This window comes from Euleptes europaea, chromosome 9, assembly GCF_029931775.1.
Source record: "Euleptes europaea isolate rEulEur1 chromosome 9, rEulEur1.hap1, whole genome shotgun sequence".
NCBI classification, from domain to species: domain Eukaryota; kingdom Metazoa; phylum Chordata; class Lepidosauria; order Squamata; family Sphaerodactylidae; genus Euleptes; species Euleptes europaea.
In genome coordinates, this window is record NC_079320.1 from 10,803,138 (window position 1) to 10,830,895 (window position 27,758).

The 27,758-nt window shown below is 45.9% G+C and overlaps 1 protein-coding gene across 1 annotated transcript in view; it reads left to right on the forward strand.

The window, feature by feature from the left end:
* FRAS1 (Fraser extracellular matrix complex subunit 1) overlaps positions 1-27,758 on the forward strand; it is a 194,351-nt gene that overhangs the window by 109,407 nt on the left and 57,186 nt on the right. The window contains 9 exon segments of the mRNA XM_056855545.1: positions 447-625; positions 6,632-6,748; positions 7,302-7,416; positions 9,889-10,026; positions 13,623-13,655; positions 15,441-15,572; positions 19,475-19,600; positions 20,538-20,785; positions 25,989-26,140. Coding sequence (XP_056711523.1) covers positions 447-625; positions 6,632-6,748; positions 7,302-7,416; positions 9,889-10,026; positions 13,623-13,655; positions 15,441-15,572; positions 19,475-19,600; positions 20,538-20,785; positions 25,989-26,140 — 1,240 coding nt within the window.

A 27,758-nucleotide genomic window follows, 5' to 3' on the forward strand; every position in this document is an offset into this window, starting at 1 on the left:
GATCTGGAGAACCGGGTTTGATTCCCCACTCCTCCACATGAGCGGTGGAGCCTAATCTGGTGAACTGGATTTGTTTCCCCACTCCTGCACATGAAGCCAGCTGGGTGACCTTGGGCTAGTCCCAGCTCTCTTAGAGCTCTCTCAACCCCACCTACCTCACAGGGTGTCTGTTGTGGGGTGGGGAAGGGAAGGGGATTGTAAGCCAGTTTGATTCTTCCTTAAGTGGTGGAGAAAGTCGGCATATAAAAGCCAACTTTTCTTCTTCTATCTGCTTGGCCCCTATGGGAAAGAAGATGCTAGAAAAGATGGCTCTTTGGCCTACTCTAGGAACAATCTTCTGGTCTTCTTAAACTGCCTCCCAACGAAGGCCTTCTTATGATAATTTCTTTCCCCCACGTGGAGAGTCTCCATAGAGAGGCACTCACTATTCTTCTCTTCCTTCTCAGGGGAAGTGGTGTTTCTGGTCCCGATGCCTGCCGATGACCCGGGTCTAAAATGGCAGCCTATGCCCAACGGAAGAGCAGCCACACCCACCACCTCCTTCACCCAGCAGGACATCAACGAAGGTGTCATATGGTACAGGCACTCTGGATCTGAGACGGAAAGCGACTCCTTCCGCTTCCAGGTATGGGATGACTCTGACCTGTAACTAGCTCCATGTGGCCCTCTCAGTTACCGAGCCTGGAGCCACTATATACAAGATAAATGTCCTGTGTTCAAGCTGCTTGTCATACATTTCATGAGTCCCGCGCATCGTTCATCATAAGGGTACTTGTTTACAATCTCCCTGCAGACATGTAATTGTATAATGTAAAGCCAGATCTCCTTCCCAGGAGGCATAAATGTGAAATAGAATCTCTCTGCCTGGGACCTCTCTCTCTCTCTCTCTCTCCCCCAGCTCTCTCTCTCACACACACAGATACACCTGTCTGCAATATTTTGTCCGTGATATTGCCTGCCTGCAATATTTTGTACATTTGGTTTACACTGTAGGAGCTATTACTATAGCACTGGAGAAGCAATTAAGGTAATTTCTGAGGTAATTAACATAAGTGATAACAAGGAAGTGTTGAAGTGCCGGCTGTTGAACAAGCTAATCTTTAATTTAATTGCTGTGCTGCTGTTAGCTTGAATGCATTTTCCATGAGAGTGGCACCTTCTTGCTGTGGCCATAAAGGTATGGTCAGCTCTATGGTGGTAGGGAGGGCTGGGGCAGGAAGCCACAGTTAGCCGTTCTGTATCAGAAAACGATAACCCATCTGCCAGGTTCCTGAAGAATGGATTGCTGTTGCAGAGAAAACACAGACGAATGATTTTTGTTAGCGTTGTGGGAATTGTGTTGCCAACGACCTCGGAGGATAGAACTCTTGGCTGCTGTCCAGAAAACCTCATGTGAATGGGCTTTTGGTTACCCTGGTCATTTATGCATGGGAGTTTTACCTGAGGTTCGTTGCTCATACCTTCCTGTTGGGAATCTATGCACCAGCAGTCTCCAAGCTCAAATCAAGTCCCCACCCCTTGAAATGCTGCTTTGTAATTGGCTTACTTCGTAATGCTTACTGTGAGAAAAAATCCCTCCCCCAAAAATCCAATTGCCACATAAAAAAGCATTTTAATAACAAAAAACGGAGCAATCTGAAATGGGGGAGGGGGGGAGAAATCCAAGCCTCGGTTTTAAAAAGCCTTCCTTCTGCTCAGAAGGAGTTCTGGGGAAGCAGGAAGCATTTGAATCCCCACCTCTGAATATGCTGCTTTGTAATTGGCTGTAAGTGAAACCAAGCTTGTGTGTCCCGCACTTTGCCTTCTGCATGGGGATTTCACCTGGGCTTTGCTCAGGGAAGAGTCGGGTTAACAGAGAAATGGGAATGGGAAGACCCTGTCACTGCAAGGGCTGGCAGCGAGGTCATCTCTAATGGAGAGAAAACTCATGCATAACTCCAAGGAACAACCGAGGCAGACCAGGGGCCAACATGAGTGAAAGTACCCATGCATAAACGACCCCTGTGTGGAGACCGCAATGCTCCATGCTCACCTAGGAGTTCCAGTGCTGTAGCATTCTGAATATTTCCCTCTTGTAGAAGAAAGTGGGTAGAGCCACATTGAATCCAAGTAGTGGGCCATCTAGATTGCTCTTGCCCAGATTAAATTAAGTCTCAAATCCAGCTCTTTAGGGCTAATGAGCTGGGTGTCTCCCTTTCTGTTATCTGAGATTCTTTAATTGCCGATTAGAAGAACCAAACCTGGGGCTTTGTGTATTCTGTGTGCATACTTTGCCTCCGAGCTAAAACGCAGTAACTCTTGTCAATTCACTAATTGCATATTAGAAGGGTGAGCCTTAATCAAAGTTTAATAGTGGGCCTGCCTCTTTGAGTGGTGCTGGTGGCATTGTCAATTAAAACATTATCAGAATTTGTGCATAAAACCTCAAGATTATGATCACTGATGAACCTTACTGTTTATTTACATATGCATGCACACGTCATGGAAACAGCAACACACCGTTAGCAGGCACTATCAAAATACATCTTATAAAAATTGATGATTCATACCATCAATCTGTACAACCATAATAATAATTAAATGCCATGAAGTTGCAACTGACTTATGGCGTCTTATGGCGGGGTCATCTGCTGAAGCTGGAAGGTGAGAAATTCAAAACAGATAAAAGGAAGTATTTATTCACACAATGCATAGTTCAATTGTGGCACTCCCTGCCCCAGGATGTGGTGATGGTTGCCAACTTGGAAGGCGTTAAGAAGGGAGTGGACATGTTCATGGAGGAGAGGGCTATTCATGGCTACTAGTCAAAATGGATACTAATGATGCATTCCTGTTCTCTCCAGGATCAGAGAAGCATGCCCAATATATTATGTGCTGTGGAACACAGGCAGGATAATGCTGCTGCAGTCATCTTGTTTGTGGGCTTCCTAGAGGCCCCTGTTGGCCACTATGTGAACAGACTGCTGGACTTGATGGGCCTTTGTCTGATCCAGCATGGCCTTTCTTATGTTCTTATGAAGAAGAAGAGTTGGTTTTTATATGCCAACTTTCTCTACCACTTAAGGCAGAATCAAATCAAGCTTACAATCACCTTCCCTTCCCCTCTCCACAACACACACCCTGTAAGGTGGGTGGGGCTGAGACAGCTGAGACTAGCCCAAGGTCACCCAGCTGGCTTCATGTGGAGGAGTGGGGAAACAAATCCAGTTCACCAGATTAGCCTCCGCCGCTCATGTGGAGGAGCGGGGAATCAAACCCAGTTCTCCAGAGCAGAGTCCGCTGCTCCAAGCCACCTCTCTTAAACACTACACCACGCTGGCTCTCTCCTATGATCCCGCAAGGGAGTTTTATGGCATGAGATGAGCAGAGGTGATTTGGCATTACCTGCCTCCACGAAGCAACCCTCAACTTCCTTGGTGGTATCCCATCTACATACTAACCGTGGTCAACCCTGCTTAGCTTCCAAGCTTCAACAAGCTCAGGCTAGCCTGGGCTATTCAGGCTGCTTTATATAGCCACAGTGCAAATATATTAAAAATGCAATAAAGTTTGTTGTTGATCCTAATGTTGAGCTTTTAAACCTAACAGGGATACCAGGAAGGAAGAATGCAACATGAGAGGAGAACAGTAGATAATTCTTCAGCAGTTTAAATATACTTGATGGGAAAATGCACTTTTATTTAATTTTAGTTTTATCTTTAATTTTAGAACATTAAAGATCCAGTTCTATAACATTTCCACTCTACCTTTTGACCTGATACCTTGCTGGAAGGTGATTTTATTTATATATTTAGTCTGAAAATTTATATTCTGCTTTTTCCATTTTACAAAAAGATGGAGCAGTGGACAAGAGCCATGCTTACTGGAATGGAAATCAGTGTGGCCTTGATGCTACTGTTGTGTTGTTTGTACTAGGTGAACAGAAAACAATAGAAAACTTCAGGAAATTACATGTTGGGTTTTTATTTTAATGGAAGGGGTGTGTGTATACATATGTGTATACACGTACATATACACACACCATTAAAAAGATTATGGAGTTATTGGCTCTGTCTGTAATCTGACCTCAATCAGTTTAAGTATGGAGGAAGAGGAGGAGAAGGAGAAGAAGAGCTGGTTTTTATATGCTGACTTTCTCTACCACTTAAGGAAGAATCAAATCAAGCTTACAATCACCTTCCCTTCCCCTCTCCACAACACACACCCTGTAAGGTGGGTGGGGCTGAGAGAGCTGTGACTAGCCCAAGGTCACCTAGCTGGCTTTGTGTGTAGGAATGGGGAAAACAAATCCAGTTCACCAGATTAGCCTCTGCTGCTCATATGGAGGAGTGGGGAATCAAACCCGGTTCTCCAGATCAGAGTCCACCGCTCCAAACCACCGCTCTTAACCACTACACCATGCTGGCTCTCATATAAAATTAACACTATAACTTATGAAGGAAGCAAGGCACTATGGGGGTTACGTCAAGTATTGTGTGGCTGAATCCTATCCACATTTACTCCCAAGTAAGTCTCATTGGGTTCAGTGGGGCTTACTTCCCAGAAAGCCTGACTAGGCTTACAACCTTAATGTACATGGAGAAAAGTAAGCCAACAGAATTCAGCACATTGTTATATATTAGCCTATTTGGGGTTGCCATGAGCAGTTAGCAAAGTCTTGTATCAAAGTCAGGTATAGTGGAGCTGATGGTGTCTTTGTGCATCTGTAGCAATAACACAACAACTGTATTTGTTGAGAAAGGAGGCTACCTGATGGCTTATTTGTGTGTTCTGCGGTTCAGAGTGTTTCACCTAAGTAGCAAATAACTTATCTTACTCTTCAAACTTTTTCAATAGATGGCTACCTTTTCTAGAATATGAGGAGAAGGGGACATCACAAAATAAATGATGTCCACGAAACTATCATGTGATTTGCATTTATTAAGTTCTACTAAGTGGTATGATTTCTGTAAAATGCACTAATGTATAATATTGGAACAAAGTATAGCACTGGAACATATTTTGGAACCAAATCTTTTTTTTTTTTAAATAAATTTTTATTTTCTTAATTTGACAAGTTAACATATAGAATAATATCCAATATTGACAATACAAAAAAAAAAACACTTAAAATTTCTAAGTTAACCATAAATTGACTTCCCCCTCACCCTCTTCCGTCTAAAAATAAATCGTAAAAACTTTTGCTAACGAGATTAATCCCTTTGCTATTTTAATTAACATGCTCTTACCCTATCTAACATAATTAAATCAATGCTTGGCATAAAATTAATAGAAAGTATAAGTAAGGGATTAAATCAAAAATTATTCTCAAAATGGTCCTATTAGTAACAATTAAGGTACTCAATAAAAAATAAAAACAAATAGGAACAATTATAAAAACATATTTTTAAAAAAGAGTATTAACTTCCCTACACCTCCCTCCTTCAATCAAGAATTAATTGCTTTATTAAGTTTCCATCTCACCCTTGCTTTCGTTTCAAACATATTAATTTCAATAAATCATAATCATATTTAGTGTTATGTTTCCATTTGAGCCTGTCCTTTTAACCAGTTCCTTTTTATCATATCAGCAAGAAAAACCAAACTTTTAAATTAGTCCCTTTGCCCGGAATTTCCAGCATCTCCTTCTTTTCTCCATTAGCAATGAACATCGAAGATCATCTTTGGAGTTTATTAGCAAAATCCCTTCTGCAAACAGATGGTCTTCATAGTGAATCCACATTGTTGTCTGTTCCATCCCAACTTCAAAAAAGAAAATCCTGTCAATTCCAATTGTCCTGCTCCTTAAGTCTTCCAAGCAAACATTGAAAAGTTCATCATGCAGGTCAAAGAGACAGAGATCAAAGCCACCCATGTTGAAATCTCCTGTTGACAGGTGGATTATTACACGTTGCTTGCTGAGGTTTCCCAGTTCCTTTACAGAGTTCTGTTCTTCATGTGTCTTGTCATCTAGAGGCACCCGGTCTGTGAGGTCTTCCTCGTTCATTATTTGAGTAGTTGACTGGGTAAAAGTATTCATCATATTCATCATCCGTTCCATCTGCTTTAATATCTGCTCCTGTTGTTTTAACAGCAGTTTATGCTGTCTTGCAGATATCTCATTTTGTTGAACAAACAATTCTTGAATTATTTTTTCCATAATTACTTGTAAGGGTCCAAATTGGAGATATTTTGATGTTTCTTGTTACTCTATTTTTAGCGATTTTGGCAGGTCTCAAAAAACCGGGTTTCCAGGATGTGGGTAGAATAACAGTTCATGCTAAACATAATCGCTAGAGCATTTTTCAAAAATCTTCAATAATAAAGTAGAAAATGACTTTTAAAGTTTTGAAATACCAACAAGTTGTTATATTTTGGAACCAAATCTTGAAACATATCTTGGATGTACAAGGATGTTTAACGTACTGCTGTTGTAGTTTTATTTTTGTTGTTGTCAATATAAAGTAAACTCAAAATAAAGAGTTATAAAAAAAAGAAAAGAAAAGAAAGTGATGCTGAGGATATTTTCCAAAGGCAACTTTCAGAAGTACGCAGACGAAACTAGAAACTGCACGATAAAACGAGGAAAGCAGGTGCATCTGTGTATTGTTCCCTTTGGCTTGACCTCGTGTGTGTGATGTCACATTTGCAGGTGTCCAGCAGCACCATTCCACAAGTCCACCTGGAGACCCATCTGCTCAACATCGCTGTTCTTCCGCATGCTTCTGAGTCGCCGCAGCTCTCCCTTGGCTCTTCTCTCCATATGACTGTAAGTCCAAGTCAACAGCAACGAGTAACAGTGCAAATCCTAAACTGAGGTACGCCCTTCTAAGCCCATTGACTTTGGTAAGCTTAGAAGGACATAACTGCTTCGGATTGCACTGGCCTACAATCACCTTCTCTTCCCCTCCCCACAACAGACACCCTGTGCGGTAGGTGGGGCTGAGAGAATTCTGAAAGAACTGTGACTAGCCCAAGTTCACCCAGCTGGCTTCATGTGGAGGAGTGGGGAAACCAACCCGGTTCACCAGATTAGAATCCCCCACTCATTTGGAGGAGTGGGGAATCAAACCCGGTTCTCCAGATTAGAGTCCACTGCTCTTAACCACTACACCATGCAGGGAGACTGGTTTCAGTTCTCAAATCTGTATGGACAATGAAGGGTTAAACCCCTATTCCTCACCCCCCCCCCATAATTTTGATTCATACTGAGGCTGCAGCAACCTGCAATTTACATCTTGTAGATGAAGGTAGATGTGTGATCTTCCTTGCATTTGTTTGTGTCCTTGGCGCCTACTGTATCATCTCTCTGTTTCTTTCAGGCTTTGGAAGACCGTGTGACCACCTTAGAGCCCTTTCATCTTTCTTTTGTTGACTCAGAGAGTCCCAGTGAGAAACTCGTGTTCAATGTGACTGTACCTCTGCCTCCAAATCAAGGCAAGATACTTAAGAAATCAGATTCGTAATGAAATCATATGTGCCCTGTAAAGCGCAGAAAGGTCAAAATGCAATTGTAAAGCCGTGGCTCAGTGGTAGAACCTCTGCTTGGCATGCAGAAGGCCTCAGGTTCAATCCCCGGCATCTCCAGCTAAAGAGACTAGGCACGTATGCGATGTGAAAGACCCCTGCCTGAGACCCTGGAGAGCAGCTGCCGGTCTGAGTAGACAGTACTGACTTTGATGGACCAAGGGTCTGATTCAGTAGAAAACAGCTTCATGTGTTTATGTGTTCAACCAGAAGCTGATTCTGAAACCTGGCAGGGGCACCTTTCCCAATTGTTTTTCTGTTTTCGCCACTTTCAATTATTTTATATCCCACCTTTCCAAAAAGCTCAAGGTGGGAGTACAACCAGTCAAGAAAGGCATTAATAATTTTAAGAAACACAGTGCATGAAATTCAAAGGCAACAAGCCACAGTGTGACTACTATGAAACCAGGGCTATTTATGCAGGGTTGATTCTGCTCCTCGCTCAAAACTGTTTTTTTTAAATCCACCCTTTAAAATGACTATTCACAGTCCCGATGCAAGAGGAGAAATTCCACCCCCACTTGCCTGCTCTTTCGTTCCTTCGTTTGCATAGCCATTAGCAATGGTTGTTTGCATAGCTAAGCCAAGGATGTGATTTTTCATGGTTCCTTCAGTAAATGCTTTGATGTGGGGGTGCAGCAAATACAAAAGGTCACATTAAAGGGGCTCTTAAGAAATGCGAAGCAGGTATGTGCTGGCTTCGCAGTGATGGCTGGAATGACAGTTCAGCCTGAAGAAATCAAAAAAGTATGCGGGGCACTTCAGCCTGAAATGCGCTGCTAATTAGCAAGCATAAACGGCCCAGAAGTCTTTAAAAAAGACACAAAGGCTGCAATCCTGAGGGGGGGATCTCCATAGGAGCCAGCCTGACCCCACACTGGTGTGGGTGCCTCTTTATCATGGGATGTGACAAACACGCTGGTGCAGGGGCATACATGCCAGCATCTGGGAGCAACGGAGCGCCGCCAGCCCCCACCGCCAGCACAGCCAGTCCAGGAACTAAATCCCAGAAGAGAACAACCGTGCCACTGTGGGGGAGGCATTCCCAGGGGTGGAGCTTCCTTTAGGCATCTTCCACTGCACTTTTGGACCGGGAACGCCCCCTTGAGTGGCGGCAGGGCTGCGCCACCTTTTTGGCGCAACTTTTTTCAACGGGGAATTTACCCCCATTTTCGCTTATTTTTTTTAAAGGTTTTTTTCCCTCCATTGGGAAGCCTCAGAGGAGGCAGTGTGGCTGTGCCACTCCCAGCCACCGCTGATCTACTCCCCCTTTGGGAATGGGCAAAAGACACAGTATCAGATATGATTTAAAGCCCTGCAACACAACAAGGTCTTATAGGCCATGTGGAATACTTCAAGCCAGAGGTCGCTTTCACACATCCTGAATAATGCACTTTCAATCCACTTTCAATGCAGTTTGCAGCTGGATTTTACTGTGTGAAATGGCAAAATCCACTTGCAAACCATCGTTAAAGTACATTGAAAGTGGATTGAAAGTGCATTGTTCAGGATGTGTGAAAGTGCCCAGAGTTTCTTTGGGTAGATTGTTTTGCAGAGTGGGGGACACAACGGAGAAGGTACGGGAGGCCTAGTGGTTGCAATATGGATTTGGGCAGAGAGGAGGTACCATCAGCAAGGCCTTCTGGGAGGATTGAAGTTGATGCACGGACTCACATGGGCTTCCTGTACACCAATGGTGGAAGAAGTTTTGAAAATGGCTTTAAGTGGCATTTATGAATTTGGGCTATGCAGCTAAGAGGAAAGGAGCCCCATAGGCAAAGAATCAAGTCTCCCCTGCCAATATTTACAGCCAAGCCTGCTCAGGGCACAGCAGTAGACTTCCTTAGGGCGAAGCTTTACTAGAGGGGAATCCTGCCTCTTCTTCAGGATGTGGTAATGGCTGCCACCTTGGAAGGCTTTAAGAGGGGAGTGGACATGTTCATGGAGGAGAGGGGTATTCATGGCTACTAGTCAAAATGGATACCGGTCGTGATGCATACCTGTTCTCTCCAGGATCAGAGGAGAATGCCTATTCTCTTAGGGGCTGTGGAACACAGGCAGGATAATGCTGCTGCAGTCGTCTTGTTTGTGGGCTTCCTAGAGGCACCCAGTTGGCCACTGTGTGAACAGACTGCTGGACTTGATGGGCCTTGGTCTGATCCAGCCTGGCATTTCTTATGTTCTCTCTCCATTTTCCAACCCAAAGGGGCTCCTTGTAGAAGCACAAGAGTGAACTCCTGGTCCAAGTCCAGTATAGATTATATAGTTATAGGATGTAGTGAAGTCACCCAACCCTTATTTAGCATTACAGGAAGAATGGCAATCACACTTTTTAAAAAAGTGTATGCAGTGTGTTTCACATGAAGCTCTCTGTGTCGGCAGGTGTTTTGGAAGACAGGGACAGGCCCTTGGTTCCAGTAAAGTACTTCACACAGGCCGACATCAACCAAGGCAAGATTGTGTACCGCCCACCCACTGCAGCTCCGCATATCAGAGAGATGATGGAGTTCTCCTTTGCTGGTAAGAAACTGAAGTGGCACAGTCCTTCCTGAGCTGTATTACATGGTACAGTCCAAAGAGAACCAGTACAGACCAGTGGGCTGAGTGCTGAATTTATAAATGGAAGAAACAGGTCCAACCCCCCCCCCCCAACTGGGCTGTTCTGTAATGTTGTATGGATCAGTATCATTTTTAGCCTAGCTCAGGCTAGCCTGGTCTCATCGCATCTCAGAAGCTAAGCAGGGTCGACCCGGGCAAGTATTTGGACAGGAGACCTTCAAGGAATACCAGGGGCATGATGTGGAGGCAGGCAATGGCAAACCACCTCTGAGCATTCCTTGTCTTGAAAACCCCACCAGTGGTCGACATAAGTTAGATGTGACTTGACGGTGAAAAATAAACAACTTCTTGGAAGTGCTGTGAGGAGAAGGAGAAGAAGAAGAAGAAGAGGAGGAGGAGTTGGTTTTTGTATGCCAACTTTCTCTACCACTTAGGGAAGAATCGAACCAGTTTACAATCACCTTCCCTTCCCCTCCCTACAACAAACACCTTGTGAAGTAGGTGGGGCTGAGAGAGCTCGGAGAGAACTGTGACTAGCCCAAGGTCACCCAGCTGGCTTCATGTGTAGGAGCAGGGAACCAACCTGGTTCACCAGATTAGCCTCCGCCCCTCATATGGAGGAGTGGGGAATCAAACCTGATTCTCCAGATCAGAGTCCACCACTCCAAACCACCACCCTTAACCACTACACCACACTGATATGAAGATGTCTTGCGACCGTGCCCTTCTAATACAGCTAGAAAGTGAAGATCACCTTGGAACGAAGGTTTTGGACAATCAATATCTCATGAAACGAGCCCTGGATTGGCCCTACGATCCGTGGCTGAATTGACGCGTTGTGTAAATATGCTGAGTATGAGGGATTGGGCCACAGGCACGAGCTCCTTCACGTGCACCTTTGTGAAACTGAAAACCCTCCCACCTCCCCTCCGATGAGCTCATTATCCTTCCTCTCCCGATGATCTATGGTGTTTCTGATGATATACGCAGTCCCTCGTTTGTTGGACCGCTGCGTTCCAAGGCAATGAAATCTAAAAGCAATTATATCACTAAATCACTGGATTTTACCAGGAACATAAATATCAGCTCGTGAAATTCCCTGGCGTACGATCAAATAATTTGTGCATTACGGCATTACTCCCTTGGGTATATGACAATGCAAACAGCTGCCATTTTTAAGAAGTACGAAGCAAGCAAGGTTCTCCAAACAGGCCTGCGAAAAAAGAAAAAACGGCTTTCGTTGGCAATTTACCGATGAGGAAAAATGAGACCAGCTGGCATTAAACATGTGGGGACCAATCCTCTGAGAAATCTGTTTATGCAAGCCGCGTTGAAATTAATTAAATTAATAGGAACCCAAAGTGGGTTACAGCGTTCTCCCTTTTTCCATTTTAATCCTCACAACAACCCTGTGCGATAGCTTAGGCTGAGAGTGTGTCACCTAGTCACCTAGCAAGCTTCCATGACAGAGCGGGGATTCGAACCTGGATCTCCCAGATCCTACATACAATGCTCTAACCACTACATCACACTGGCTGTCAATGGCAGAGTCCTGACCCCTCTGAGCAAGAACAGCCTGAGCATATTCAGAATTGCTCTGTTTTTTTTAAAGTAATAATAATCATGTTGACATTTATTTGCCAGAATTAAACTGAACAAAGGTGGATTTGTTCTGTTTTAAATTTTTTTTTTTTTTAATTATTATCAGGGAGAAAGACAAATTAAAATAAATGAGTATTCAGAAGCCCATTTTCTTTCCTTAACTGAAAGAATTTGTTCTTATTGTATGTTGTCTGTGAGCATTGCTGAGGGTGAAATTATACACGAAGAGGGAGATTCTTAGTTAGGATCTCCCACTTTTTAAATTATTGTTTTTGAAACTAATTAGCATCCCCACACTGCTGCTTGGAAGATTAAGGAGGCATCATTTGTAGAAGAGATGTTTTTCTTTTCCTTCGTACTTTCTCCCCAGTGTCAATCACTCCCCTGTACCTGTCTTCCCCCTCAAGTAGTTTGCAGGTGTATGTGTGTATGTGGGTGTGGGGGTGTGTGTGTGTTGGTGGGGGTGCAATTTAAATTGGAGAAGAGGTGTGGAAGAAAAGCGTTAAAAATCTCTTCCAGAGAACCTTTCCCAAAGCAAACAATTAAAAAAACACCACAAGCTGATCTGACCTTCAGTTGAGAAGGCCTGAGTCTTTCTGGTGGGAGCATACTGAAAAGAAGACCTATTCTAAACACTAATTCAACCAAGATATTCCTACATTGGCCTTCCCTACCTTACAAATAGTTAAGACCAATGGCTTGGATTTAAGCCCATGAAAACTACCTCAGTATAGTGAGACTAAGGTTGCCAACCTCCAGGTGGTGGCGGATCTCCCACTATTACAACTGATCTCCAGCCGATAGAAATCAGTTCCCCCAGAGAAAATGGCCGCTGTGGCAATTGGACTCTATGGCACTGAAGTCCCCCTCTCCGAACCCCACCCTCCTCAAGCTCCACCCCCAGAATCTATAGGTATTTCCCAACCTGGCGCTGGCAACTAGGGGTGTTGATTCGGTTTGGTCCGAACCAAAAAACAGCCGAATTTCCCGCAATTTGGTGATTTTTCGGTTTGGACGAACCGAACTCAAAAAGTGGGGGAAACCGGGGAGCCGAGTTCGGGGTGTTCCCGAATAAATTCAGCGAATTCGGCCCCTTTAAAAGATCTGTTCCCCCCCCCCAGGCCTCCAGGGAGCTTCCCTGGAGGCATGTGGCAGGCCCTTTAAATAGATCTGTGCCTCCCGGCCGGGAGGCACAAACCTATTTAAAGCCCCCCCCCCAGCCCTGCCGGGAGTCCCGGCAGGGCTTGGGGGGGGGGCTGGAAACCCTCTGCGCTGTCTGCGCAGACAGCGCAGAGTGTCTTGCCAGCCCCCCGCCAGCCCTGCCAGGAGTCCCGGCAGGACTTGGGGGGGGCTTTAAATAGATTTGTGCCTTCTGGCTGGGAGGCACAGATCAATTTAAAGGGCCCGCCGCGTGCCTCCAGGGAAGCTCCCTGGAGGCGCGCGGCGGGTCTTCAAACAGATATGTGCCTCCCGGCCGGGAGGCACAGATCTATTTAAAGCCCCCCCCAGCCCTGCCGGGAGTCCCGGCAGGGCTGGCGGGGGGCTGGAAAGACCCTCTGCACTGTCTGCGCAGCCCCCCGCCAGCCCCCCGCCAGACTCCCGGCAGTGCTGGGGGGGGTGTCTGGAAACCCTCTGCGCTGCCTGCGCAGACAGCACAGAGGGGCTTGTTTAAAGGGCCCCCCGCGCGCCTTCAGGGAATCCCCCTGAAGGCGCTGGGGGCCGAATTTTCCCCCGAACTCCAGATCCCCCCGAATTTCCGGGGATCCGTAGCGGGGGAGTTCGGACTTCGGCATGGCCCGAATAAAAACGGGCCGAATTTTGCCGAAGCCGAACTATACCGATTTTTTTTTCCAACAGCCCCACTGGCAACCGTGAGACTTAACTGGTATGTGGATCAAGCCTACTTTTTTGACACACTGAAATCAACCATGTTCTCTTTTTATTTTTCCTTCGAGGTCTTCCAGAGTCCATCAGCTTCCGTTTTACAGGTACATCCATGTGCTTTTATTTTCTTGTACCTGCTTGCTTTCTTCTTTACTAGCTTCTGACACATAGCAACCCCAGGTCAGGAGTGGCAGGTTTGGTGGTAGACCAGAACCTGGGAAACCCCAAAAAGTCACACAATTGAAGTACGAAAACCGCAACTGCCGAGGGAAAGTGATGCTTAACTCTCCCTCTTTCTGCTTCTTTTCCCCAGAAGGTTGCATTTGTTTATTTATTTATTAAAAACATTTATTAGTCGCCTTACTACCTTATAGGAACTTAAGGCAGCTTATGACATAAGTAGTAATTTAAAACTGCCAGCAGGCAGAAGAAGTAATCAAATGCTGTCATGAATAAACACTGTCTTCAGCTGCCTCCTAAAGATGGAGAGTGAGGGGACCAGGCACACATCCCTGGGAGGTTGTTGCATAACCGTGGGGCTGCCACTGAAAAGGCCCTCTCTTGTGTACCCACCAGATGAACTTCTTTGGTGGACGGGACAGTCAAGAAGGGCCTCTCCCTGTGATCTTAGTTCCTGGGCAGGAACTTTTTTCCACGGTGGAGTAAACATGCGTCCAGGAGAGGTGTGTTTGGGAGGGGGGAGGTGTTACGGGTGAAAAATGCAGGTGTGAATGAAAAGTGCAGGTTATACACTGATGGGATCTGTGCTGGCAGCGACAGACCAAGAAAGGGATCTTGGGGTGGTAGTGGACCGCTCGATAAAAACGTCAACCCAGTGTGCGGCTGCTGTGATAAAAGCAAATTTCATACCGGCCATAATTAGACAAGGAATAGAGAATAAAACGGCTGCTGTCATACTGCCCTTGTACAAATCTATGGTGAGACCACACTTGGAACACTGTGTACAGTTCTGGTCACCACACCTAAAAAAAGGATATTGCAGAGCTTGAGAAGGTGCAGAAAAGAGCAACCAAAATGATCAGGGGACTAGAGCAACTGCTTTATGAGGAGCAGTTAAAATGCTTAGGGCTGTTTAGCTTGGAAAGAAGGCAGTTAAGAGGAGACCTGATAGAGGTCCATAAAATTATGCATGGTATGGAGTGAGTGGACAGGGAGAAGCTTTTCTCCCTCTCATAATACTAGAACGTTGGGTCATCTGCTGAAGCTGGAGGGTGAGAGATTCAAATCAGATAAAAGGAAGTATTTCTTCACACAACTCATAGTTGAATTGTGGAAGTCCCTGCCCCAGGATGTGGTGATGGCTGCCAGCTTGGAAGGCTTTAAGAGGGGAGTGGACATGTTCATGGAGGAGAGGGGTAGTCATGGCTACTGGTCAAAATGGATACTAGTCATGATGCATACCTATTCTCTCCAGGATCAGAGGAGCATGCCTATTATATTAGGTGCTGTGGAACACAGGCAGGATAATGCTGCTGCAGTTGTCTTGTTGTCTTGTTTGTGGGCTTCCTAGAGGCACCTGTTTGGGCCCATGTGTGAACAGACTGCTGGACTTGATGGGCCTCGGTCTGATCCAGCATGGCCTTTCTTATGTGGGGAAGGCTAAGTGCCCTTTCCCACACACCCTTGCTGAAAAGCAGCCCCCTCCTCTGCTATTTTGCAGCTGTAGGGGGAGGGTACTACGTACATCACCCTGAGCTCCTCGGAGAATGACCAGGAGATAATCTAATAATAAAATTGCAAGGATAGACTCGGACCCTCATTGTGTCCTAGTTTGCAAACAGCTGCTCATTCCCCTTGCCCGTAGAGACTACAGGAGCTGTTTGGGAAATGACTGGTTTAAATGATGTTGTTTAAATGATTTCTTTTAGTGTCTGACGGTGAACATACGACTCCAGAAATGGTGTTTACCATCCACTTGTTCTCCACCGATGAGCAGAATCCATTATTCCAGATCACAGCGCCGGTCCTGGAGGTCAGCCAAGGAGGCAGAGCTACCATCGGTAAGAAGCAGCCACTAAGCCTGCATCAGATTCCATTTCATAGAATCATAGAGTTGGAAGGGACCACCAGGGTCATCTAGTCCAACCCCCTGCACAATGCAGGAAATTCACAACTACCTCCCCCCCACACCCCCAGTGACCCCTTCTCCGTGCCCAGAAGATGGCCAAGGTGTCCTCCCTCTCATGAACTGCCTAAGGTCATAGAAGCAGCATTGCTGACAGATGGCCATCTAGCCTCTGCTTAAAAGCCTCCAGGGAAGGAGAGCTCACCACCTCCCGAGGAAGCCTGTTCCACATGTGTTTGATCTCAGTCTCCCCCCCAAAAATGAGGTAGAAGTTAATGTTGTTTATAGAGTTGTTCAATACCATATTCAGTAATGAGAGCCAGGGAATTTTTCATATAATGGTTTAATTTGGGTTGTGTCACCTGCATGGCGGCATTCCTCGCTGCTTCCCTTGCCAATGGGGGAAAATGCATTCTTTGGTTGCCTTCTTCCCACGGCTTGTTTCCAAACAAAGTGACATTGCAAAGCTTTTAAAAGAGCATGTTTTGGAAGGGTGGCCGTGTCACTCTGCAGTAGAACAGCTCGGTTCGAGTCCAGTATAAAGGTAAAGGTCCCCTGTGTAACCTTGAAACTCTTAGAATCATAGAATCATAAAGTTGGAAGGAACCACCAGGGTCATCTAGTCCAACCCCCTGCACAATGCAGGAAATTCACAACTACCTCTCACCCCCAGCGACCCCCTACTCCATGCCCAGAAGATGGCCAAGATGCCCTGCCTCTCATGGTCTGCCTAATGCAACAGAATCAGTATTGCTGACAGGTGGCCATCTATCCTCTGCTTCAAAACCTCCAGGGAAGGAGAGCCTGCCACCTCTCGAGGAAGCCTGTTCCTCTGAGGAACCACTCTAAATGTTAGAAAATTCTTTCTAATATCTCGACGGAAACTCTTTTGATTTAATTTCAACCCATTGTTTCTGGTCCGACCTTCTGGGGCAACAGAAAACAACTCGGCTTGTTTTCCTCTCTATGACAGCCCTTCAAGTACTTCTCCTCTCAGGCTAAACCTTCAACCTTTCCTCATAGGACTTGGTCTCCAGACCCCTCACCATCTTGGTTGCCCTCCTCTTTTTTTAGTTTATGCATGTGGCAGTTCACTTAGGACAGGTGCCTCTGGGCACCCTGGTGCCTACCAACACCAAGTGTTTTTAGAAAGCTGGTGGGGCCAGGTGAGGTTTTTGCCCAGCAGGGCTTCTGGTTGCTTACTGGAGACCTAATTGTCTGTGCAAATTAAAAGGCGTCCTGATAAACACAGCTTCTGCCTGAAACGTTGAAGAGTTCTGTTACAGTTATGCATAGCCTCACTCCCTGACATTTTGTGGTTGGCTCCGCCTCCTGTGGCAGCCGTTTTGTTACTGCGCCCACCACCCGGTGTCAAAATTCCAAAGGTGCCTGCAGGCTCAAAAAGCTGGAACCCTGATTTAGGACCTTTCTGAGGGCACAATTTAGCGAGTCGCAGGTGGGAGAGCACAACCCCTCATATCTGCTGCTTCTTCCCTGTTCTCTTCTTCCAGCGGTGGCAAAAATGTAGCTGGAAACCCTGCATGATGCTTTAGAATCCCTCCCCTGTCAACTGTGCCCTCTGTTGCTTTCAGATGTTTAGTCAAGACCTGCATTCACAGATTGTGGCTTGTTGCTGAACCTATAGTTAAGCTCCAAGTGTCATCTTGACAGGGAACTGCAGAAAATCTTGTCTTTATGTTCATCCACATGATAAACATGTTTTCAAACATGCATTTCTCTGGTTTTGGGGTGAGAGCCAGTGTGGTGTCGTGGTTAAGAGCAGTGGACTCTAATCTGGAGAACCGGGTTTGATTCCCCACTCCTCCATATGAGCAGCAGACTCTAATCTGGTAAACCAGGTTGGTTTCCCCACTTTTCCGCATGAAGCCAGCTGGGTGTCCTTGGGATAGTCACAGTTCTCTTCAGAGCTGTCTAAGCCCACCTACCTCACAAGGTGCCTGTTGTGGGGAGAGGAAGGGAAAGCGATGATAAGCCAGTTTGATTCTCCTAAAAAGGGAGAGAAAGTTGGCATATAAAAACCAATTCTTCTTCTTTTACATTTAGATTCTGTTGTATTTATTTAATCTAAAATCACAATAAAATATGCCGTCGGCAGTTTTATCGTGAGCCTCCTTGAACCACGAGGAAAGGTGGGATATAAATGCTTTAATAAATAAATTGAAGTCAATGGGCTTAGAAGGGTGTAAAACTGCTTTGGATTCGACTGCAGTAGCACCTTAGAGACCTACAATATTTGCTCATTTTCCTTGTTAGTGGTCAGTTATGGTCAATTTGTTCACATTAAAACACTTATCCAAACCCAGTATTATTATGGATATTATTATGAATTATTATTATGAAGCCAGCTGGGTGACCTTGGGCTAGTCACAGTTCTCTTCAAACTCTCTCAGCCTCATCTACCTCACAAGGTGTCTGCTGTGAAGAGAGGAAGGGAAGAAGATTGACAGCGCATTCCTGACCTTTAAGGGTGAAAGCCCTTAGGAGGCCAGGAAGGCGCTGCGCCAGCATTAGGGTTCTCTGTGCCAGTGTCCAGGCTACTTACATCTCTGTAAGTGGCCCCAACGCCGGCTGAAAGGGCCAGATGCCGGTCGCTGCTGCAGCAGTACCACACTGGCATCCCGGGGGGTGTCCCGGCATCCTGGGAGTGTTCCTGGGGCTTTCCGGGGAGAGGAGCTGCCGTTAGGAAGCCTCCTGTCCCCGTTCGCCCCGGGTATGCCGGCGGTGAGAAAAGCGAGCAGGTAGAGCCTCGCTTTTCTCAATGGGGCAAAACAGCCCCATTTGACAAAAAAAAAAGCATCTAAAAGGCTTTTTTTTTTGTCTTTCAGTGGCCGTGGAACGGCTTAGGAGGCAGCGCAGTGGCGCCTCCTTCCCGCCGTCCCCGGCCACTGCCAGCTCAGGAATGGGCTGTTAGAGCTGGTTTGCTTCTCCTTAAAATGGAGAGAAAGTTGGCACATAAAAACCAACCCTTCTTAGACTTCTACAGTTACAATGGTTGAGGCCAATTTTTCAGCAGTTGTGCTTGGTTTTGACAGCAGTCAGGGATGTAGGTTGCCGGGTGCCGATCAATGATTTTTTAATATATATATATATGTTAGGTTATTATTTTATTGTGTTATGTTTTAAAGATTTTGTGTGTTTCATCATTGTTGAATGATTGTTTCTTGAACTGTTGTGAGCCGCCCCGAGCCCTGAGACCTAGTGGAGGGGCAAGATATAAGTCTAAAATAAATTACAGGAAAGTAAACATCCTCAAACACTTAACAAGATGCCTAAATCAGCCCATATACTGAATCCTTATTTGTGTTGGGAAACTTGCATGCATTAACAGCATAAATAGGAAATTCTAAACATTGCTGGTCCCTGTGCATATTGGACATCTGTGCTCATTCACAGGTCAAGGCATGAAATCCTTACATTCTCAGATATCTGTTGGAGAAAGCATGACCTTGACTGAACAATATGCAAACTGCAAACACATTCCCCACAGCGTCTCTTGGATTTGCTCGGCGACTAGTACTCTTGCACATTTTCAGTCAGCTCACATTAGCCCAAAGTGGGTATGACTTTTATATTTTGAATTTGACACGGTTGCTTGAATCTACTTGAATATTCTCTGGCGGACTTGTAACATATCAGATCCATATTGGTGCATACGTGGCTCTGTTTAGTGCATTAGCATTGTAGGGTTTGCTCTTCGCCTCCTGGAACCTGTTTTATGAATTGTAACCTGTCCTGCTCTCTGACAGTGGGATCAGATAAAAATCCAACTAAGTAAAGATTGTTTCTCCCCCCACCCTCTGCATATGAATGATTCAGGGATACAGCTTGAACTCAGTGACACCCGCATAGCTCCTGAAGGCCTCTTCTTTGAGTTGGTGGATCCGCCACATCATGGAGTTCTTCTCAAGCACAGCGCTGGATTTCCCAACCGCATGAGTGCTGGTGAGCTGGGCAGAAGTCTCACGGGTGTTTCGTACATGATGTTTTTCATATTCTCAGAGGCCATTTATGCAGGGGTATTTACCCTGCTGGACTGCTTCGAGGCTTCCTTTGCATTATTCATGATTTTACCGACCTTCAGACATGACTTCGCTGTGGCCTTGTTCTTCCCCCGCAGTTCTAAGATCCTGTTTTAGGACGAATTTAAATACTGCTTCGAGGCAACAGCAACTCAAATGCCCCCTATTTCCACGCATAGCTCTTAACTTCAGGTTTCTCTCCCCATGCCCATTTTGGCTTCTCCCTCCCACATGTCTGTCCCTCCTATCCAACCCCTTCCCTCAAAGCGAAGCACAAAAGGTAGTTATACCTTCATGAAATGCGCAGGAAGACATTGAAGAGTGGTTGCAAAGGTTGGAAGGCAGCCCCGGCAGGGAGCTGTTGAAGAAAAGTGGGGAGGAAATACCCAACAAAAACAAACGCAGCCCCTTTAAGAGATCCAAGTAAAGTGCAACTAGGCTGTGTTTTCAGGGGGAGGGGCTCAGAAGCTCTGTGATTCACTGAGGATGCCTAATTAATCACAAGGTACTCCTGGAATTTGAGGGGGTGGGAGCCCTCATGCTTAAAGTGTTTGAGAATTCGGAACAGAAAACTGTGCAGCAAACCAAACACAAATTTCCCCTGTATAAATGACTATGTTTTTCATATACTGAGATATGTCTCCCTGTAGGGGAAACCCCGTGCGTGTGAAGTGCTGCTTGAGTGCTGCTTCACCTAATGAAATCTGTGCTGTAACATTTCATCCAGGTGCAGTATGGCAAGTTTAGGATGTCTAGACGACGCTTCTGAATTTAGTAAATGGGAACCTTGCATTGCTTTAATGGCAGTGGCTTGCCTTTTTAAGAGGCAATTCCTAATTCCAACGTTTCTTTCTGAGAAGGTGATACCTTCACATACGAGGAAATCACGAGGAATGCTTTGCAATACATCCACGATGGGTCTTCCACAGCAGAGGACAGGATGGAAATTTCAGTAACCGATGGGACGACTGAAGCCACGACTGTGTTAAAAGTGAAAGTGTCGCTGACAGATGACGATGGGCCCCGGTTAGCTCCTGGCTGCCCACTGAGTGTCATGGTTTCTAGTAAAAGCTCTGTGATCATCACTCCATCCCATCTTGCTTATATGGTAAGCCATTTCCTGAAAAACTTGTCTTACTTTCTAGCCTTAAGAAACTTTCAACTGTCTTCCTTACATATTGTTTGATGTGAATAGCTGTGTTGGTCTGCAGTAGAAGAGCAAGATTCAAGTCCAGTATCACATTAAAGACCAATAAGAGTTTCAGGGTATTTGAGGTCATTTATTCACAAGTACTTTCATTCATGTTCACCTCCCGTCGGTCTTGGTTGTTCCTTGGAGTTATGCATGAGTTTTCCGTCCATTAGCGATGACCTTGTGCCCAGCCCTCGCAATGTCCAGGTCTTCCCATTCCTCTGTTAACCTGACTCTTCCATCTTCCCTGAGCAAAGCCTGGGTGAAATCCCCATGCAGAAGGCAAAGTCTGGGACATGCAAGCTTGGTTTCGCTCACAGCCAGTAAAAAAACAACATGTCCAGAGGGGGATTCAAATACTTCCTGCTTCCTCTAAGCTCTTTCTGAGCAGAAGAAAGGCTTTTTAAAACCGAGGCTTGGATTTCTCTCCCTGCCCCCCGCTTTCAGATTGCTCCTGGTTTTGTTGTTGTTGTTGTTCTTAAAATGCTTTTTTATGTGGCAATTGGGTTTGGGGGGGGATTTTCTCTCACAGTAAGAGAGAAAATCACACTCTCACACTACAAAGTAAGCCAATTACAAAGCAGCATTTAAAGGGGCGGGGGCTTGATTTGAGCTTGGAGACAGGGTGTGCAGAGATTCCCAACAGGAAAGCGTGGGTCCAGCCAGCAACAAAATCTCAGATAAAACTCCCATGCATAAACGACCTCAGCCTCACCTACCTCACAAGGTGTCTGTTGTCGGGAGAGAAAGGGAAGGAGGTTGTAAGCCAGTTTGATTCTCCTTAAAAGGTAGAGAAAAGAAGGGGTATAAAAACCAACTCTTCTTCCAAGATCAGGGCCTGCTCTTTGAGTTGTCTTGCCTCTCACTCTCTCCTGTGCCCTGGCTGAAGAAAGGGCTTGTGGCAAAGGTGTGAAGGGTGCTGTCTCTTCTCGCTACCCAAGACTCCACAACTCTGACTCCTGCACAGGTGGAAAACTTGGCCTGTTTGCTTTGGCACTTTCGGGAGCCACTAGCAAAGTCCAGGCATGTTGCCTGGGCTCTCTGTTAGTGTTTTATTATACGCAGACAAAAAGGGGATCGGGGGCCAAGATGTAAATATGCGAATGAGACAACCCCCTTCCCCCGGTAACATAAACTACCGACATCCCTCTGAACGTTCTTACTTGGCAAAAGCTTTATAACCTTTTTCTAGCGTGTCCCGCCTATGGCTGCCAAAAAAAGAGAGAGGGGGAATAATGGGTTCTTTCTTTCTCGCCAGGAGTTTTGGACTGTGCAGGTTACACTGAGGTAGAGGTGAAGTGCAGAGGGTGCAATGAAAATTAAGCTAATCCGAGAGTTGGGTGCTGCTAAGCCTCTTTACTGGCCCACCGTGTAGGCACCAGAGACCATGTGTGGAACCGACTGACCATTGTATGCATAGAATGTAGGGATTTTCTTCTAGAGTTAATCAGAGTGTGACTATGGTATTTCCCAGCATGCTTCAAAAACTTAGAAGAAGGAGAGTTGCCGACTTTCTCTGCCACTTAAGGAAGAATCAAACCAGCTTACAATCACCTTCCCTTCCCCTCCCCACAACAGACACCCTGTGAGGTAGGGTGGGGCTGAGAGAGCTCTAATAGAGCTGTGACTAGCCCAAGGTCACCCAGCGGGCTTCATGTGCAGGAGTGGGGAAACAAATCCAGTTCACCAGATTAGCCTCCGCTGCTCATGTGGAGGAGTGGGGAATCAAGCCAGGTTCTCCAGATCAGAGTCCACTGCTCCAAACCACCGCTCTCAAGCACTAAACCACACTGGCTCTCCACTTCTTTTGAGTGTCTCTTGGTAAAGTTTGCTCATTTCCCCCCCTTTATAGTTTTTCTTTTCCTTCCAATATCATGTGCAGTTGCTCTCACTTGCTTGAGTGATCTGAACGGCGAGCACTTTGTATGCTGTGTTCCTTTTTAGCTGTGATCTGTTTCAGGCCCTATTCTCGCTTTACAGGGTGATAGGACTGACACTTTCCCATCAGTCTTCTCCCACTGCTCTGATATGGTTCGAAGGGCATGGGAAGAACGATGCCAGCATCCAAAAGCCGCATCAAGATGTGGGCGATGGCATTCATGTGTAATTTCATCCTCCCCCTCCTGTGTGTTTTCTACATTTTAGGGAGTAGTGGGAAGGAGAAAAGGAGGGAGCAACAATTCTGCTATTCCTAGGGGTGCCAACCTCCAGGTACTAGCTGGAGATCTCCTGCTATTACAACTGATCTCCAGCTGATAGAGATCAGTTCCCCTGGAGAAAGTGGCCACTTTGGCTATTGGACTGTATGGCATTGAAGTCCCTCCCTTCCCCCAAATCCCGCCTTCCTCAGGCTGCACCCTGAAAACCTCCCACCGGAGGCAAAGAGGGACCTGGCAACCCTAGCTACTCCTATTGTACCAATATGTGAGGTGATAATATGTGGGGGGTCTGGATTATGTGGATTTAGCCTATGGAGATGTGAGCTGCGGATCCTTCATTGGTGGATGTCGGCTTAGACATGACCTTCCAGAAATCTTCAGCAGTATGATTTTACATAAATTCATGTGGCAGCATCTGGGACTGAACCTTGGAATTCTCTGTCAGCATTTTGAAGATTTATTTCCTTATCTTTAAATAACAGTGCTGAAAAGAAGATGAACACCCCATGTAGTTAAGGTTTTAAAATCACAAACTAAAAAGAGTTTGTGGCTGCCATATTCAGAACATTGAGGGGGGGACATGTGATTTTAAAGAGGATTGAACAAACTATATGGTTTGTTAAGGTTCTAGGGTCTTCTAAGAATTATGATTGTACAGAATTATTAATCTTGTCATATTAAAAGAAATAATGCATTAATCGTGAGTGTTTAATCAATCTGTTATTGATGTACAGCTGCACAAATTTCCATATCTATAAAACAATAGTTCATCTGCGTGGCTTCTATGCAGTCCCACATTGCGGGGGGGGGGGGGGACTGCGCAGGCGCAGGCCAGCCATGGATAAGATTTGTCAGCTTCTAGCAAAATCTAAGAGAGTGCTCCCCCTCCCCTTGGGGCATGCAATCTTCCCTCCCCTCGGTCACATGACCCAAGGGGGAGGGAGCACTCTTCCCTCCAGTTCTCTTTCTGCCGCCACGGAGAGAGAACGTGTTAGCTTTGTCTCTAGCCATGGAGTCCAAGAAAGCTCCACTTTTCAAGAAATGTACCTCCTGTGGTACCAAGGTGGCGAAGAATGATCCTCACCTTGAATGCCTCCTTTGTTTGGGGGAAGGCCATATTCCTGCAACTTGTAAAAGTTGCTCCAAACTCACCAACAAGGCCTTGATGGTTCGATCCACTCTCCTGCTCTCTCATCTTTATAAGGAGTCTGTTCGCCCACAAGGTCAATCTGCTGAGCCTGGTCCTTCGAGCGGTAAGCCGCAATCCGAACTGGGTCCCCCAACTAAAAAATTTGCCGAGTTCGGGGTGTCCCCAAATAAATTCGGCGAATTCGGCCCCTTTAAACAGATCCGCGCCTTCCAGCTGGATCTGTTCCCCCCCCCGCGCGCCTCCAGGGAGCTTCCCTGGAGGTGCGCGGCGGGCCCTTTAAACAGATCTGCGCCTCCCACCTGAAGGCGCGCGGGGGCCCGAATTTTCCCCTGAACTCCGGATCCCCCCGAATTTCCGGGGATCCGAAGCGGGGGAGTTCGGACTTCGGCATGGCCCGAATAAAAACGGGCCGAATTTTGCGAAGCCGAACTATACCTAATTTTTTTCCCCAACAGCCCTAGGAGGAATGCCCTATCCCAGAATGTGACACCTACTCCTTGATTTGTAGCTACTAACGTTAAAAATAATTCAGTTTTGAGCTTTTTTGTCTGAGGCCCTGCTCCACCTTCCTCCATTTTTTGGAGGAGAGGTAAGCACCTCAATTTAAGAAAGATGTAGACAAGCAGGAACGGGTCCAGAGGAGGGCAACAAAGATGGTGAGGGGTTTGGAGACCAAGTCCTATGAGGAAAGGTTGAAAGAGCTGGGTATGTTTAGCCTGAAGAGGAGAAGACTGAGAGGGAATATGATAACCATCTTTAAGTACTTGAAGGGCTGTTATATAGAGGAAATCAAGCCGAGTTGTTTTCTGTTGCCCCAGAAGGTCGGAGCAGAACAAGTGTGTTGAAATTAAATCTAAAGAGTTTCCGTCTAGTCATTAGGACAAATTTTCTAACAGTTAGAGCAGTTCCTCAGTGGAACAGGCTTCCTCGGGAGGGGGTAAGCTCTCCTACCCTGGAGGTTTTAAGCAGAAGCTAGATGGCCATCTGTCAGCAATGCTGATTCTATGACCTTAAGCAAATGATGAGAGGGAGGGCATCTTTGCCATCTTCTTGGCATGGAGTAGGGGTCACTGGGGTGTGTGTGTGTGGGGGGAGGTAGTTGTGAATTTCCTGAATTGTGCAGGGGTTGGACTAGATGACCCTGGTGGTCTCTTCCAACTCTATGATTCTATGATTTTAAGTAGAAGATAGGAGCAGAGGCTTTCCAGTTGTGGCCCCCCAGTGCTGGAATGACTGTCGTTGGATACTGACCTGGAACCAGATTTGTTCTCTTTCCAGTGGTGGGATCAGGCTTTAGTCTTTAAGCGAGTATTCTTCCTCCTTCCCCTTTGTATTGCAGCTTTTGTTTTCAAGTCTATTGCTTTTACTGCTGATGTTGAATCACAGATTTTAATGTTTCTTGTTGTCTATAACTTTATTCTCTGCTGTTTAAATTTTTTTTAATTGAATGATATTCTATTATGTCGAGTTTAACTTTTAAATATGTTGTTGGCCATCCCAGGAACTGGTTGCGTGATGGGCTACAAATGTTTAAATAAATAAATAAAATTGGGGGGAGGGATCAGCTACGACACAAATCAAAGGATCTTTTTCATCAATGGCGAGATTTTAAATCAGTTCATCTAACTGACTTGACAGCTAGATGTTGCAGCCCCCGAAAGAACTGCCTCAAAACTTTTCATTTTTGCACTAAAATACAGGACCTTCCTTCCTTCCTTCCTTCCACCTGTTCCCTTTTACCTATGTTAACCAATGATTACATGTGATAATTCTGCTTTTTAAAAAAAAATAATTTTTTTTTTCTCCTCAGGATAACAATTCCCCTGATTCTGAGATAAGGATTCAGTTAATTTCGCTTCCCATGTATGGGACCCTTTTGCGAATAACTCCGGGTCAACATTCTGAGGAGTTTTCCGAGGTGTACAATTTCACAATGGAAGACATCAATAACCAAAGAATCAGGTAACCCAAAAGAAATTTTCAGAAGCCCTTTTAACAGACCCTATAGCCCTTCCATCCCAAACCATTCAGAAATCCACAGTGCCACCTACAGGAGAAAACATGTTCTTAACATCAGCAATGCTGCATTTAGTTCATAGCCTGTCATGGGAGAGTTTCTGACAAACCGTTTCTCTTTTGATAGTTGGTGGACTAAATGACTTCAGCCTGTGAAATTATGGAATCAAATGCATTAAGCTGCCTTATTCTGAGTCAGACCATCGGCCTATCGTTGCCAGTATTGTACACTCTGACTGGTTGTGGCTCTCCAGGGTCTCAGGCCAAGGTCCTTCACATCACCTACACAGCCTGATGCTTTGAAGTAGAGATGCCAGGGATAAAATATATCTGCCCTACATCCTCTCCCCAGGATGGGACATAGTGGCAGAGCACCTGCTCGGCATGCGCAAGGTCCCAAATTCAATCCTCTGTTTCGTGACTGGAGATAGAGTGTCTTTACGACAGCTTCAGGCTGTTTGAGAGCACAATGGCTGCTTGCGCTTTGCTCACATGCCCCTCTTCCACCTTTGGTAAAACATTTTTTGAGCGATTTCAAAACCTATTTGAGCAACAGTATATACAAAGAAATATGTGTCTATTATGGCATTATTTGCAATGGAGTACATTTCTGTCCTGGGGCTGTGCAGCTTTTCTTCAGGAAACCTGGCGTATGCCCCACCTTCTGGTCGTGCTGGCCTTTCACTTACATATAAGAACATAAAAAGTGCCCTGCTGGATCCGACCAATGGTCCATCTAGTCCAGCATCCTGTCTCAACTAGTGGCCAACCGTTCCCTCTGGAGGTCTAACAACAGGGCATACAGGCCGAGGCCTTCCCCTGATGTTGCCTCCCAGCACTAGTATTCAGAGGTTCCCTTTGGTCACCATGGCTAGGAGCCACTGATAGTAGCCACAAATACCTGGTGAGCTTCTGTTCTTGACAGGACAGCTCTGTCTTAATATACAAAAGAAGGGGCAGGAACTCCCCTGCTTATTGTTGTGCCTTAGCCTGAGATCCATCTCTAGAGCCACAGGCTCCACTATTGCACCAACACTGGGGTCCCTACCCCAGTGTGCCTTTCTCCAGTGTGCCTTAGAATAATAGAATCATAGAGCTGGAAGGGCCAGACAGGCCATCTAGTCCAACTCCCTGCTTAATGCAGGATCAGCCTAGAGTATCCCTGACATGTGTTTGTCCAGCCTCTGCATAAAGACTGCTAGTGACCACCTCCCTGGGTAGCTGATTCCACTGTTGAACAACTCTTACTGTAAATTCCCACCCCCCATATCTAGCCAGTACCTTTCCGCCCGCAATTTAAACCCATTATTGCGAGTCATCTCCTCTCCTGCCAGCAGGAACAGCTCCCTGCCCTCCTCTAAGAGACAGCCCTTCAAATACTTCAAAAGAGCAATCCTGTCCCCCCTCAACCTCCTCTTCTCCAGACTGAACATTCCCAACTCCCTCAGCCTTTCCTCGTAGGGCTTGGTCTCCGGGCCCCTGATCATCCTCCTCACTCTCCTCTGCACCCGCTTGATTCTGTCCACATCCTTTTTGAAGTGAGGCTTCCAGAACTGCACACAAG